This window comes from Onychostoma macrolepis, chromosome 01 (assembly GCF_012432095.1).
Source record: "Onychostoma macrolepis isolate SWU-2019 chromosome 01, ASM1243209v1, whole genome shotgun sequence".
Lineage (NCBI taxonomy): Eukaryota > Metazoa > Chordata > Actinopteri > Cypriniformes > Cyprinidae > Onychostoma > Onychostoma macrolepis.
The window spans coordinates 36,243,897-36,260,941 of record NC_081155.1 but is presented as its reverse complement, the minus strand read 5'-3'; the positions used below and the strand labels follow the sequence as shown (position 1 = coordinate 36,260,941).

Sequence of the window (17,045 nt, the reverse complement as noted above, 5' to 3'; positions counted from 1 at the left end):
TGAGTACAGTAATACTTCTTTGAAACAGGTAAGTACACTTCCTGCATTTTGTCACTAGAAAGGCTCCCACACCTAAAGCAATTACTCAACTGTAATGTTTTGTTTGACAGCCTAAAAAGTGCTTCAGGGTTTCACTCAAGGCAGATACCTTATTGCAAATACTTAATCAAACAGATGTTTATTCAAACTAATAAAATAAATTTTTAACAGTCGGATATGGTGGAAATAACCGCCCATACTCATGTTTTACAGTGCAGATCTGTCATGTTGATGAGAAAACTATGCTACTAAGCACATGGACTTAATATATCTTATACACACACCTACACTAAACAAGTGTCTGACTCACTCAGTCTGAAGAGATTGCCTTGGAAATGTCCCATTTTTCACAGAGGATTATCCTCAATGAGGATTATGGACTGAGGGTAAAACGTACAATTCTTCCTCGTCTAGTAAAGACAAAAATTCCACATTTTACTGGTGTAGGATAGCTATTAAAATGATAGATTAGAGCTTTTAAATAGACAAAAAATCATTAGTCTGCTACTTCTTATAAGCTACCTGGTCTCATGACACGTATTTTTATGAGACCAGGTTGCTTATAAAGCATAATAAACTGAAAGTAACTGAAAGGTCTATATGACTGCATTATTAACTTATTTTAACCTTACAAGATTCCTGTAATTTTGATCCTGTGTGTAATCAATATATTATTATGAAAGTCCCTGAGAAGAATAGATGCCTTGATTGTGGGCAAGCCCATACAGCTCGTTCCTTACCAGATAAGCTGATTTATGACAGATTCACACTACAAGAGCTGTTAGCTGTTATTTCATAGTTTCCTGTCTAGTTTCCTTAAACAGAGATTCATAATTACAAAACTCAGGATCAATTGTCAAGTCATTAAGACAGAACTCTTCCTGAAAGATTTCTTGAAACCCTTGACGGAAACAGTCCAGTTTTCTGCGGAAGAAGGCGTGCCGTTTAACAGATGTTGGGAACAATGCACTTTAGTATAGGGACCAATTCTCACTATTAACTCACATGATCCTTCAGAAATCATTCAATATGCTGATTTATTATGAGTGTTGAAACTGTTTTGCTGCTTAATATTGTTTTTTGGAACCTGTGATACTTTTTTCTTTGATTCTTTGGTGAATACATGGTTAAAAAGAACAGCATTTATTTAAAAAAGTAATTTTACAGTATACAATGCTATTTAAAAGTTTGGGGTCAGTAATTTTTCTTCCTTTAAAAAAAAAAGATATTAATAAAAGAAAATGTTTTTATTTTGAATTAATGCTATTCTTTTTAACTTTGTATTCATCAAAGAATCAAAGAAAAAAGAATGATTTCTGAAGGACCATGTGACACTGAAGACTGGAGTAATGGCTGATGAAAATTCTTTTAAAAAGACTTTTAATAACAATGCAAATGCAGTAAGCAAGAGAACAGACTGGAATACATTAAGCCAATGAGAAACTAATCAGTTTGATTCTTATGCATTCTCTAATTTTATGCTTTTATAATTCATTGTCAAGAAACAGCAGGTTTTGGACCCAAAAGGTTAACATAAAATAAACTGTAACTTTTTACTTTGACATATGGGTGGAGACTTTTTTTTTTTTTAGTTGGTAAGACTATATGGTCTCTTTTAATGTGTTACTGACTTACTAATCTAGTACAAAGTGTGACAACTTGCCACAGTCTCCTCTACTAATAAACTGGCACAGTAGGATTACACACACTAAAAGTGTTATTTTGTTACAGTAGGTGAGTGATAATACTCCTTTGTTCACAGTGCCATTGAGACTTCATTGCATTGCTATTGCAATAAATGTGCAGATTATTTGACAATCGGATAACTTTTAACAGCCTGCACAGCAAACGTTTCCTAAAGTCAAGCTGTAGTTTATTTTCTGATGACTCTGCTGGGATTATTTTTTAACATTGCAACTTTTCTATTGTGCTTTTATAAGAATAGTTTGAGACCGCAGTAAGACTGTTTATTTTTTTAGCAAACATTTTGCAATACTGGATAAACTCTTTCCCAAGGGAGACATATTTGTGGTTTTGCAGCATTCTGTATTTTTTTTAAAGTAAGTAAATTTTGGTAATGAACCCATTTTTGTTGCATATACCGTAACTTTTTCAAATCAGCAACCAAGGATTCTTCAGAAAATGCTGTCATACACAATCATCAATCACAACGTGAACTCAGTTACAACAATAACAGTTCTCAACATGTTCACAGTAATAAAAAAAAACTGATGGGGTCACAACCTCAGGATGTGCAGGTGAGTTCATTATTTGCTTTGGAGGCATGCAACGCTAACATTCAAAAAAGAAAAGGAATATTGGTGGAAGTGTGATAGACTGAAAATGTGATTGAGGAATACTGGGTACCCTAAAATTTATTTTTTCCCTCTCTTCCATCAGATTTATTCTTTAAGAGACTCTTTAAAAATGTGTTCTAATGTTACATGAGTTTTGGTGTCTTCTGTAAAATGCCTGTAGGTGGCGCATTACACTAGAGCAGGGGTCTCCAACCCTGTTCCTGGAGAGCTACCATCCTGAAGATTTCAGCTCCAAGCCCAATCAAACACACCTGAACAGGTGTTCAGGGCTACTTGATAATTACAGACAGGTGTGTTGCAGCAGGGTTGGATCTGAAGTCTGCAGGACGGTAGCTCTCCAGGAGCAGGGTTGGAGATCCCTGCACTAGAGTGATGAGGAATTTACGTTCTGGTCAAAGGGCAAAGCCATTAAAGTAAGCGCCAGAACGCTGCAGATTCTAATCTGTGTGTGTCTCATCATTTCCTACAGTTATTAGCTCTCATCCTTCCCTGTTTGAGACCGGTAACAGAAGGTACATTATAGAAATCCCTAAAAACAGGAAATGGGTTGTCACTCGTGAGGACGATCCCTTGATAAAGTAACTGAAAGTAGCAACATAGCCAACTCAATTTCAGAAGTGCAGATTTTTATATAACAGGAGCTTTCCAGGAATATGCAACTTTTCCCAATAAGTGTATAACGTAACAAATCTACCACATCTATTTTATTTTATTTTTTTCTTGTAATAGGAAATAGGATTGTGCAAACTAATCAAACGTGTTAGCCTACATGTCTACTTCCTCTGGAAAGTCAGATTATCAGTTCAATCGGAAGGCTCATTTAAATATATTGATCAATATTTGTCCCTACACAAAGCTTTGGACTGAATTTTTCCACTGCTTTGCAAATAATAAATACATGACTACAAAATTCTATGAGCATTTTTTTCCCCCCTGAATTTTTCATGGAACCCTTAGTACCCCATTGTGGGGTCACTGGAGCCCAGTTTGGAAACTTTGTGGCTCAGTTTGTTTATTTATTTGTTCTAGTTTTTGAGAGTAAATGAAACTTCCACCTGCGTAAACAACATTACTTGTAATGTCTTGCAAAAGTCTTGATTTGTATGTGTGTGAACATATGTTTCACTTTTTTTCATGAAATGTGAATATGCCAACATCACAAAATTCCTGAAGCTCACTGACACTTTTTTAATCATATGAATGACATGATGAGGCTCACATACTCGTGACATCAGCACAAACTTTCCCAGCCTGAAATATTGCGCAACTCTCTGACTCATATCCAGGACGGAGCTTTAAAAGAGCTGCAAGTTCCACAATGTGGACAGAATTCACCAACATCTCTGAACACTTCAAGCGTCTAGCTTCCAAACTCTAGATTTACTTTTACTTTTTGTTAGTTTCACTTGGGAAGAATGCACTGCAAAATCTTTTTAGTCTCTGTTATTGTTTTCCTCGGATTCCTGACCATTGGTGAAGGTAAATGAATTGCAATATTTGGTAATATTTCTTGGTAATCATTAACCACAGTTAGTACAAATGTACTTTTAAGTTATGCGTGTATGTGATCAAACATTAACTTATTATTTTGCTTTCAGGAATGAGTCTTAAAGGTCTGGGTGTAGATCCACGCTGTCGCTGCATTGAAACTGAGAGTCGACGCATTGGAAAACACATTGAGAGTGTGGAGCTCTTCCCTCCAAGCTCACACTGTAAAGACACAGAGATCATGTGAGTTTCACACTAATAATGCTATAACACTTACAGATTACCAACTCAGAATGAATCTATAATGATCCAGATTAATGCAGTAACATCAAAAATAAGGTTCTTACTGATTTTTCTCCTTATTTTTAACACAGTGCCACCCTGAAGGGATCTGGGAAAGAGATCTGTCTGGACCCTACTGCACCCTGGGTTAAGAAGGTCATTGAGAAGATCATTGCCAAGTAAGTGTCAGTAAATCCTCAACATGTGTTTGAGATGTCTAAAGCTATAAAAAGTACAACAAGTATCTCATCAAATATAAAACCATGTTAATAAATAAATACCTTTTTGTTTTGCAGCAAAGCCCCATGAATATCTGGGTCATCTGTGAGGTTTAGCCTGAAGATATGAATGATATGGCCACCTCTGACATATCAACCTGTACCGATGGGCACAGTCCTACTGTTTGGTTATGTTTAAAACAGTTTGTTCAATATCGAGTGTTAGGTAACACTTTATTTTAGGGTCTCTTAACTAGTTGTTTATTAGCATGCATATTACTAGAATATTAGCCATTTATTAGTAGTAATTAAGCACATATTAATGCCTTATTCTACATGACCTTATTCTACATCCCTAATCCTACCCAAAACATAAACTTAACAACTACCTTACTAATTACTAATTAGGAAATTAGGAATTTGTTGAGGGAAAATTTGAAGTTAATAGTGAACAAGTGTTCCCCATTCTAAAGTGTTACCGAGTGTTGTTCACATAAGTGTTAAGTGTTGTATTTATATATATTTATTTATGTATTTATTTATTTATTATATTTTTTTAATAAAATGATTTTGTACTAATTTGCAGCATTTGTTTTTTATATTTAACATATTTACTTATTATGTCTACAGTATAGACTGTAGACTGTACTGTCTACATTGGAAAATGTCAAACCAAGTGGCATTTATTTTAACAAAATAAAGCACAAGCATTCTTTAAGTAAAAAACAATTAATTTACTGCACATGCATGTGTTGTGGTACTCTCGTGAATGGTGGCGGACTGACCCACAAGAGAAGAAATTGTTAAATTAAGTCATTATTTTTGTTTTCTTTGCACACAAAAGGTATTCTCGTAGCTTCATAAAATTATGATGTTCTTACTCCTTGGCATTCACAGAAAGCTCTTTAAAGCTCATTAAAAATATCTTCACTTGTGTTTCGAAGATGAACGAAGGTCTTGTGGGTTTGGAACAACATGAGGTTAATTAACAACAGAATTTTCATTTTTGGGTGAACTAACCATTTAATGTGACGAGCTACACTTGAGGTTACTCTGCTTAGACACTTGTTTGAACTTTAGGAGAACTGATTCAGAGCCAGAAAAGTAAATGTGAAAATGTCTCAAAAAAAAGCTAGTTCTAGAAATAGTTCATTCATTCAGACATTATTTGTGGCTTATAATGTCTAAACACTTCTAAGCCAACTGTTAACAGACAACTATTTCATATTTCATAACACACACAGACATTGACGCATCTATGTCTCTCTGATATCCTGAATATTACAGTTTACAGAGGATTTATCTTTATTAAATGACACATAAGCAATTTCATCAAGTATGCACATCATAATCTTTGTGTAATCAGGGGAAAACAAGGAAATTCAAAGTCAAACGAGAGTCACTTACTATAACTTCTCCATTTTAAATGTGCATATGTAGATCTCCCAAACAAATATTCCAGGATTCCACAACCCCATTTGTAAAGGTTATGATGGTAAAATGTATTCAAATGGCTGAATATGCAGTGAGTATAGTAATACTACTGTGAAACAGGTAAGTACACTTCCTGCATTTCGTCTCTAGAACAGCTCCCACACCTAAAGCAATTACTCAACTGTAATGTTTTGTTTGACAGCCTAAAAAGTGCTTCAGGGTTTCACTCAAGGCAGATACCTTATTGCAAATACTAAATCAAACAGATGTTTATTCAAACTAATGAAAGTAATTTTTAACAGTCGGATTTGGTGGAAATAACTGCCCATGGGGGGTTCGAGTCTCAGGTCTGGCAGGGATTGTAGGTGGGGGGAGTGAATGTACAGCACTCTCTCTACCTTCAATACCACGACTGAGGTGAGACCCTTGAGCAAGGCACTGAACCGAACTGCTCCCCGGGTGCTGCAACATTGGCTGCCCACTGCTCCGGGTGTGTGTTCACGGTGTGTGCGTGTTCGCTACTCACTGATGTTTGTGTGCACTTGGATGGGTGAAATGCAGAGCACAAATTACACCATACTTGGCCACACGTCACGTCATGTCCATACTCATGTTTTACAGTGCAGATCTGTCATGTTGATGAGTAAACTATGCTACTAAGCACATGAACTTAATATTTGTTACACACACACTAAACAAGTGTGTCTGACTCACTCAATCTGAAGAGATTGCCTTGGAAATTTCCCATTTTCACATTTCCTCAATGAGGATTATGGACTGAGGGAAAAACCTAGTAAAGACAAAAATTGGACATTTGTGACCCTGGACCACAAAACCAGTATTAAGTTGCTGGGGTATATTTGTAGCAATAGCCAAAAATACTTAAAAAATACAAAATTATTTATTTTTCTTTTATGCCAAAAATCATTAGGACCTTAAGTATAGATCATGTTTCATGAAGATATTTAGTAAATGTCCTGCTGTAAATATATCAAAACTTAATTTTTGATTAGTAATATGCATTGCTAAGAACTTCATTTGGACAACTTTAAAGGCGATTTTCTCAATATTTAGATTTTTTTCCACCCTCTGATTCCAGATTTTCAAACAGTTGTATGTCGACCAAATATTGTCCTATCCAAACAAACTATATATCAATGGAAAGCTTATTTAGTCAGCTTTCAGATGTTGTATAAATCTCAATTTTCGAAAAATTATGTCTGGTTTTGTGGTCCAGGGTCACATTTTACTGGTGTAAGCTAGCTATTAAAATGATAGATTAGAGCTTTTGAATAGACTAAAAATAGTAAAAAAAAAAAAACATTGGTAACACTTTACAATAAGGTTCTTTAGTTAACATTAGTTAACTACATTAGTTAACATGAACTAATAATGAACTGCACTTATACAGCATTTATTAATCTTTATTATTCAATTCAAATTTATTATTCAAATATATAGTATTATTTATTATTCTGCTACTTCTTATAAGACAATAAACTGAAAGTAACTGGAAGGTCTATATGACTGCACTATCTGACTCTGCTGCAGTTGGAATTGAACTGCTGGTTCGTCTGGTCAGAGGATAGCCGGCCCCTCGACGGAGTCTGGTTTCTCCCAAGGTTTTTTTCTCCATTCTGTCACCGATGGAGTTTTGGTTCCATGCCGCTGTCGCCTCTGGCTTGCTTAGTTGGGGACACTTATTTTATCGTCTATATGATTGCACAGGTACTATTTAAACTGAACTGAGCTGGACGATGGCATCACTGAATTTTTTAACTGAAAATTGAGTGTTTAATCTTGTCATTTTACATTATTGACACTATTTTCCTATTCTGATATTGGAAAGTTGCTTTGACACAATCTGTATTGTTAAAAGCGCTATATAAGCACCTATAAAGGTGACTTGACTTGACTTGACTATGAACTTATTTTAACCTTACAAGATTCCTGTAAATTTGATCCTGTGTGTAATCATTATGAAAGTCTCTGGGAAAATAGATGCCTTGATTGTGGGCAAGCCCATACAGCTCGTTCCTTACCAGATAAGCTGATTTATGACAGATTCACACTACAAGAGCTGTTAGCTGTTATTTAATACACTCTCAGAAATAAAGGTACAAAAGCTGTCACTGGGGCGGTACGTTATCAAAAGGTACACTTTTGTACCTATTAGGTTCAAATATGTACACTTGAAGTACTAATATATACCTTTCAGGTACCAAAATGGATCCTTTAGATACAAACATGTACCTTTTGAAAAGGTACCGCCCCAGTGACAGCTTTTGTACCTTTATTTCTGAGATTGTAGTTTCCTGTCTAGCTTCCTAAACAGAGATTCATAATTACAAAACTCAGGATCAATGGTCAAGTCATTAAGACAGAACTCTTCCTGAAAGATTTCTTGAAACCCTTGACGGAAACAGTCCAGTTTTCTGTGGAAGAAGGCGTGCCGTTTAACAGATGAAGATTGTAAACAAAACTCTCTTGTTGGGAACAATGGTATCACTTTAGTATAGGGACCAATTCTTATTATTAACTAGTTCCTTATTAGCATGCTATTATTAACATATTGGCTGTTTATTAGTACTTCTAAAGCACATATTCTGCATGACCATATTCTACATCCCTAATCCTACCCAAATTTAACAACTTCCTTATAACTATTAATAAGCAGCAAATTAGGAGTTTATTGAGGCAAAAGTCGTAGTTAATGGTTTGTTAATGAAGCAAATTGGACCTTAATAAAATATTAACAAAACATAAAGAAATATTAATTAAAAATTAATCATATAATAATAATAATAATAATATTAATATAATAACACAATTTTTTTTGCAAATGCAGTAAGCAAGAGAACAGACTGGAATACATTAAAGCAATGTGGAACTACTATATAATAAGTTTGATTCTTATGCTGTAATGAATCTGGTCCATGACCTTCCGTCCGATTGCCACCAGAGGTCACCCTTCCATTATATTGACTTTCACACTACACTGACTGTTGCACTTCACCCCGGACTACAGTTCCCATCATCTATTGCATTGATTGCACTTACACAGCTGAATTCAATCAGATATGCTACATAAGCCATGGACTTCCTCTTTCTCACTGCCGAGTATTGTCTGTGTTTATCGCTCTCCAAGTGATAGCACTTTACAGAGCCAGTTTATTGTCTGAGTTTTAGTCTAGTTTATCCTGTTTATTACCTGAGTCATTCATGTCTTGATCCTAGCCTGTGTATCTTGTTATCTGAAGTTTATAGCCTGCCTTGGATTGCTCTCTTGTCTTGTTGTTTGGATTTTGTTTGCCCCTGCCTGGACCATTGCTCATGTACCTGGATTACCCCTCTTGTCAAGCCCTCTGGATATTGTTCGCCGATCGAAAAACACGCCCGTTTACTTGAGTACTCATCTGTCTTGCCCTCTATATACCTGTTTGCCATTTATTTGACCCTGCCTGTGTTTTGACCATGTCCATTAATAAAAGCTTGCATATGGATCCGCACGTCTCGCCTCTCGTAGGCTCTGTAACAGATGCATTCTTTAATGTTATGCTTTTATAATTCATTGTCAAAAAACAGCAGATTTTCTATGCGACAACTTATCGCCATGGACCCAAAAGGTTAATGTAAAATGAACTGCAACTTTTTACTTGTAAATAATCAGTTGGTAAGACTATATACTCACAACCGGCGCAACGTCATAGAATGTCTCTGAACAGGTTCACGCCCACTTTTAGGGGAAAACAAACGGCCATAAGGCATCGGATCGAGGAAGTGGACTAACCTTACAACATGCCAAAGAGTTGTTGTGTGGTCGGGTGCACCAATAATGTTTGTAAAAACCCAAATTTAACCCAGGCTACCTGCCATCATCATCCATATCTTGCTGTTATGGAAATATTATGAATTACGGATGATGCTATGGAAAGCTAAGCCAGGCTAGTTGTATGGCTGGACAGAAAAGTGCACTCAGTACTCTAAATATAAGGACATAATATATACATTTAAAGATGTTTACTTTCAAACGAAGTAAAATCATTCACTGGCTTACCTGGTGATTAGATTAGGTACGAGTAAATGTCCGGCAAGACACCTCTGGCCACTGGGTGGGGTTGTTACACCAATTTGACGCTGGGATAATGAGTTTTTAAATTGACCAAATTAAGTTTGTGGATGTATCTTTCACGCTCTATGGCAGGCAGGGTGGACATATAATTACTTGACATGATTAATCCTAGTGATTACTTAAGTTGTTCACGTCTGTCGGCTGTGTACAGACGTTGCTTTTTGCCGCTATTTTGTATTGAAGCCTATGGGAAGTCTAGTTTGTTTTCCCCCAAAAAGGGGCGGTAACGAAATTGACAGTTAAGTTCCCGGATGTGCTTGGGGATGGGGGCGTGACGTCACTGCTCTAGCGCCGCGGTGGCTGATGGGAAATATCGCCATTTTGTGAGGCCACTTGTTGCGACGCGCTGAGGAAGTTGTAATATGAACCTGTTTTAAATAGGATACAGAAATTGAATAAAGTGTAATCAACATATTAAAGTTATTCAACAAAACATTATTTAGTCAAGAGCAGTGAGGGATTTCTTCTGTCTTTTGTTGTTTGATTAACATTAATGACAGACGGCACACTTTATTAGGCTTCTGTCACAAGACCTGTTTCACGGATCCAATACTTATACATATGCGTTTTCTTTCGCAACTTAAGACAAAACTGACAATGCTTATGAGGATACTTGCCAGGACGACCATTTTGACATTATTTTGTGTGTATTTGGCCACTTAAGCGCGACTGCAGCGCACAGAAAAGCGCCTCTCGAGCGCACGAGTACAGAAAGACTTAAAAAGTCGTGCAAATAATACATTTCTGTGACGATGCAACAATGACCCATTAGGCAATTGACAATTCTGTCAACTGTACCGAAACGCGAGCTAAAGTCTTGTATCGCAGCGTGCAGCAGATGTGAAGAGAAGGTCAAAGAGAGAAGACGCGGTACAGCTGAATCACTCACGCTGTTTTTAAATGACTGGTTGTGTGAATTTATTTACTCATCTAACCTACACGCTATATTGAATAAATGTTTTGCAGGAATTTCCCTCATTTTGAAGTCGAAAACTGCAGGAATATATGCGCAATCCCACACCGAAATTCAGGACCTGATTAAGCATAATTCTACTGTACATAGAATTGTGAAACATGACTTTTCCAAAACTTTCTGGCTTTATTTATTTTTCCAAAAGTTTACAGGCCTGGAAATTGCTGTTTTAAAATTCCATGACTTTTCCAGGTTTTTCATGACCGTATATGAACCCTGAATGTGACGATCGGGTGCGGTTATCTAAATCAAAATCAGGCAAAAATATAGGTGCGGGTGTTTGGCCATCTTTTCCAGGTACCGTTTTCTTGCGTCCGGTAGAAGTTTGTCTCTGTATAGTACATTTTGTTCTTTTAATCGACTTTTCAACATTGTTTTTCATGTGGTTGTTTTAAGTCTCGCCCGATGTGGCCTCACAATATGGCGGCGCCCTCTTGCGCAGTGACGTCACGCCCCCATCCCCTATAGACTTGGTCGGCATTGCTGGGAACGCCCACAAAAACGTGATATCTGTTTATGCCGTGGGGGAAAACAAACCATTCAAATTAATGCGCGGAGACCTTGTTAGGCGCTTGATCTTTACTTTTTGTTATGATCTTGATTGATTTTTGATTGGTGCAATGCCGAAAAGTTGCTCTGTAGCCTTCTGTACCTCTAATTAGTTTAAAAAAAAATCCCAATCTGAAGATTTATATACTGCCGAATAAACACACGAGCGGGTAGCACACAACATCAGAACTCCGATAACAGTTACGGATATACAACGTATGAAACATATCAAGCTTAATATTCATATTTATATGCACTCCAGATAGGCTATATTACTTTACCCTTCAATGACCTGTCATTAGTCCTGTCCCGCCTGCACCGCAACCCAGTTCTGATGGGGCTTTGTAGGGTTTGATACATAAATATAATTTAATTTAGCTCAAAGGGAATCATTTGTGATTTTATAGGGAATTTGAACAGAATCACTGTTTCACGGCTGATCACTGGCAGCGATTCACTGAATGAACCGTATAACATTAATTCTGCACTGGATATTAAAATCCAAAATATAGTGTAAACACTATTAATAAGCACAGTAACAAGATCGGCAGATTAAGACATTAACTTGTAAGCACAAAACACAAGATACTTCTCTTTTAAATATAAATACGACTTTATTTATATAAACCTAAGACATAAACTAATCTAACCTGACCACACGCATTCACACATTCATACGTTGCAGAAAGAGAGAGAGTTTAGAGAATGAGAAAGTGAAATCCCAAGTTTATAATAATATGTTCTATTGCATAGACCTGAACAACCATCAGTCACTTAATTAACCCTCGCATTGAGTTTCTCAATGAGGCTAAAATTTATATTAAAAGCACCAGTTCAGCCAGAATCTGGAGGTACTTGCTTGCATTGCGTTCGTGTTACAGGGATTCTCTTCTGTCGTCGTCGTTTGCAGGAAAGGGGTTTTCCCGAGTTGGTGATTGGCTGGAAGTTCAGTAGTCGTTGAAGTGATGTCTTGGGCGTTGGCTGAGGATGCGGAGTTGGTCTGGTTGAAGTTTTGAGGCGGTCACAGGCTCGAGTTGAACTCAGAGACAAGGCGTGGTGGCAAAACTTAAACTGAGAACACGAAACTCGCAACAGAAAATAAACTAAAATAAAAGAAAGAAAGGGTGTAATGAGACTAGGTGGTTTTTCTTCTCACCGTGGTGTTAAGTAGCAACTGGCCTGTAGGCCAGAGCACGCTCAAAGAGCGCTAAAAAGCAGCATCAAAACGCGGTGGCGAGAAGGGAGAAGGGAAGATTTGATGGTGTCCTAAGCTTTCAAACTCGGCTTCTGGACACATCCCATCTGGTGTCTTGACCAATTAGATAGGCTATTATCTTAGCTAGGGTTGTTCCTTCCATCATAAATCAGCATGTTATCAGTCACATGGTCCGAATTTTACACACTCTTGCAAAGTATAATTTTGGATGTGATTTCTATAACCAGAATATGATACATTTGACAAAGAATCAGTTGGAAGAAACGTTTCAAGCTAGAATTGTCAAACTCATACATACCAAACAGGAATAACCCTTAAAATCGTTCAATAGTTATTAAAAAGACATACATAATATTTGCTTAAAACATGATAGTCTAATGTGTGGTTACATACATAATATAGTGTTATGCCTAGAAATGTCCTTTTAGGATGATTTTATATGCATATGAAAAAGAAAGTCTCTGTGTAGTTCTGTGGAGACCAAAAGACATGTTCTTTGGACAGAGGAATTTCAGTCTGGTTCTTTGTCTTCTATGGGTGGGGGAAAAGTCAATCTGATTTACGACGTTGTCCTGTTTTCTTGGGGCCTCTCAGGAATTTCGGCTCCTCATGTTTCGATGTTCTGATCGAATCTTAGTTTTGTCTGACTCGTTCTGATCCTACAGCTTACAGCAACCCTCCTTCACATCAAATAAATGTCACTCCCTGATATTTTGTGATGTAAATGTCATAATCTATTAAAACATTTATTTCATATTATACACAATCCCTTACAAAAATTAACAATGTATAGTAAAAGTAGGCTATAGTAGGCTATAACCTTGTTTTTTGGGCATTTTTATTACCAGTTGTAGCCTATAACCACAGTTTTACTACAAATACCATGGTTAAACTATGGTTAGTGGGTTAGTGTAGCAAAACATGTTTAATTAGTTCTTTTTTTACCATGGCTTACCTATAGTAACCATGTTTTTTGGTTGTAACCATGGTTAATTTTCATAAGGGATATTTTCATGTTATTTTATATCTTTTTATTTTACGGCGTGTAGGCTATTTGTAAAAATGATTAAGCTATACGTTTAGCACACACCACATAATGCTGTGCATTTCAAGGCACTTCAGTAGACCTTTAATGTTACCTATGTTTTGTCAATGTTAAAATTATTTTTAATATATCAATAAAAAAGTATGACAGGCTTTTACTCTAGTCTTTATCACTTTATTAAAATTAAGCAAAACAAAATGACAAATGTTTACTTTCACAAGCCGTCCAGTATAGGCTTGTAGTAAGCTGTCTCTTGCCTGGAGACTCAATCAGGTAACAAAAAGTGTCGGGAAACGACACCTCTGGCCATTCCGTTGGGTCATTTGGCCAGTCACAGATACCGTACGGACAGTCCGACCCAATACGGCTCAGTTTTTTTATGCATCTTGCTCTGTCGAGCGGCAGAAGTGATTTTATGTAGACCATTCTGGGTCAACACCATGCTTTTCCAATGAGGGGGAAAGGATCGTTTTCCCCCACACCAACTCTGCCCGCACAGCTATGACGCGACACCGACCAAATCTATGGTCTCTTTCAATGTGTTTCTGCAGAAACCGACTTCTTTTTGTTGTTTAATCTAGTACAAAATGTGACAATTTACCACAGTCTCCTCTACTAATAAACTGGCACAGTAGGTTCACACACACTAAAAGTTTTATTTTGTTACAGTAGGTGAGTGATAATACTCCTTTGTTCAAAGTGCCTTTGCCTTTGTGCTTTGAGAATCAGATAACTTTTAGCAGCCTGCACAGCAAACGTTTCCTAAAGCCAAGCTCTAGTTTATTTTTTGATGACTCTGCTGGGATTATTTTTTTTAACACTGCAACTTTTCTATTGTGCTTAAAAGAATAGTTGGTAACACTTTATAATAATGTTCAGTTGTAAGTCATTTATAAGTGATTAGTTAATGATGAACTAATCATTTACAAACATGACTTTATGTTCACAAATGATTAAGTAAAGGGGTCATATAATATGATTTCACCTTTTTAACTTTTGTTAGTGTGTAATGTAGCTGTGTGAGCATAAACAACATCTGCAAATTTACGAAGCTCAAAGTTCAATGCAAAAGGAGAAATCGTCTTTTAAAAAATTAGCATAGCATCGCCTACAGCGGACGTCTGGTAAGGGACTACAACAAAATAATTCCGGGTTAGTGACATCATAAACCCAGATAAACCCTGCCCCCGAGAACATCCAACGAAGGTGGCGAGGCCATACTACGCTGCTTTAGAGAAGAGGAAGAAAATTAGGGGTGCACGTAAAAATCTATTCATATACTGTATGAATCGCGATTCTGTCTTCTAACGATTCTAATGGATTCACAAGTTTCAAAATCAATGTTCTAAAGCAGCGGTTCTCAATCCTGTTCCTCGCTTCGCCCTGCTCTGCATCTCTCTCTCTCATTCAGTTCAGCTGAGCTCGAACTGTTACATTTATATTTTCACATAGCTATGACAAGCATTAAACATGCACGCGCATGCAGTTGCCGTACTGTATTAAAGCTTTTTGATAATATCGTATATATTAAAGCTAACATAAGCAGTAGCAGAATAACAGCATATCTAAAAGTATGAGACAACAACAAACAAAAAACATAGGCCTACCATTAAAAGGTTCTGCGCGATCCTCTTCACTAATATCCTCTGCGTCGGGCTCAATTTGATAAGCAATATAGACGACGCCGCTGAGGTGAGGGGCAAGATGTTCAGACACGCACTAGAGGCGGTTTAGCTAATCACAACACACTGGGCCAGCTAACCAATCAGAGCCCACCGTGTGTTTCTGAGGGAGGGACTTCACAGAACCAGGAAATCAACCAGCTGTTTTTATGCTAGTTGAAAAGCAGTGTACAGTACAGGTAAAATATGTGAAAAATAATACGATTTTTAAAAAAAAATGAAGCATGAACACATGTTGCTGTGCACTACATAAACACAATCAAGCCTTCAAAAAAATCCATTAGACCACCCCTTTAAGTAATATGCTAACGATTTACAAATCTGTCGTAAGTTATGCAAAAACCTAGCATATCATGAAATAATCAAACAGATCCTTAGTAAATGGTTAATAAGTTACTAGTTAATATATGATTAGTATTTTACACTTTAGTTTAGATGCAGAAAGTGTTGTAAATGCCTTGTATACACCTACAGATAATTTGTAACAGGTAAGAAAAATCTACAAATGATGTGTAACACATTTACAAGTGATGAATAGTTTACACTTTAGATTAGGGGATGCAGAATGCTTTGTAAATGATTTATTCATGAGTTTACACAACAGGTTTTGAATACTTTGTAGTGTGTACTGCAATGTAAGGGCTGACCGGTTAGGGTATGGAGACAAATGTCTTCTCTGACGCACATATTAATGCCTTATTCTACATGACCTTATTCTACATCCCTAATCCTACCCAAAACCTAAAGCTAACAAATACCTTACAAACTATTAATAAGTAGCAAATTAAGAATTTATTGAGGGAAAAGTTGTAGTTAATAGTGAATAAGTGTTCCTTGTTCTAAAGTGTCACCATGAACGTATAGTCATGTTTTGTGAATGATTAGTTCATCATCATCTAATCAATTGCAAATTATTTATAACTTACTTTACAAAACATAGATAAAAATATTAACATATCACTTAGTAATCATTTATGAATGCATATAGTCATATTTTGTAAATGATTAGTTCATCATTAACATATTAATTGTAAATTACTTGTAAATGAATTAACAAAACATACAGAAATTGTTAGCATATCACTTATTAATCGCTTATGAATGTTTTGTAAATGATTAGTTCATCATTAACTAATAACTTATAAATGACTTACAACTGAACGTTATTATAAAGTGTTACAGAATAGTTTGAGACTGCAATTTTGTTAGCAAACATTTTGCAATACTGGATAAACTCTTTCCCAAGGGAGACATATGTGTGGTTTGGCAGCAGTCTGTGTTTTTTTTTTGTTTTTGTTTTTTCTATGAGCCCATTATTGTTGCATATACTGTAACTTTTTTAAATCAACAACCAAGGAATCAAGGGTTCTTCAGAAAATACAATCATAAACAATCATCAATCACATCATAAACTCAGTTATAGCAATAACAGTTCTCAACATGTTAACACTAATTAAAAAAACTGATGGGGTCGCAACCTGTGCAGGTGAGTTCATTATTCGCTTTGGAGGCATGCAACACTAACGTTCAAATCAGCAGATACGAAGTAGATGGTGAGGGAAAAGAAAAGGAATATTGGTGGAAGGTACATGATAGAAATCCCTAAAAACAGGAAATGGGTTGTCACTTGTGAGGACATCAGCTTGGTGGGGGATCAAGTGTTGTGGGG

General features: G+C 36.4%; 1 protein-coding gene across 1 annotated transcript; it reads left to right on the top strand.

The window, feature by feature from the left end:
- The first annotated feature begins 1,615 nt into the window (after positions 1 to 1,615).
- Positions 1,616 to 4,924, top strand: cxcl8a (chemokine (C-X-C motif) ligand 8a). The gene is made up of 4 exons (XM_058744332.1): positions 1,616 to 3,836; positions 3,956 to 4,088; positions 4,220 to 4,306; positions 4,424 to 4,924. The coding sequence occupies exons 1-4, from the start codon at positions 3,773 to 3,775 to the stop codon at positions 4,434 to 4,436; spliced, it is 297 nt and encodes a 98-aa protein (XP_058600315.1). The 5' UTR covers positions 1,616 to 3,772; the 3' UTR covers positions 4,437 to 4,924.
- Positions 4,925 to 17,045: the final 12,121 nt, after the last annotated feature.

Coding starts and splice junctions, on each gene's coding strand:
- cxcl8a (XM_058744332.1), top strand. CDS start 3,773: ATGCACTGCAAAATCTTTTTAGTCTCTGTTATTGTTTTCCTCGGATTC. Junction 3,837..3,955: donor ATTCCTGACCATTGGTGAAG/GTAAATGAATTG, acceptor TTTTGCTTTCAG/GAATGAGTCTTAAAGGTCTG. Junction 4,089..4,219: donor TGTAAAGACACAGAGATCAT/GTGAGTTTCACA, acceptor TTTTTAACACAG/TGCCACCCTGAAGGGATCTG.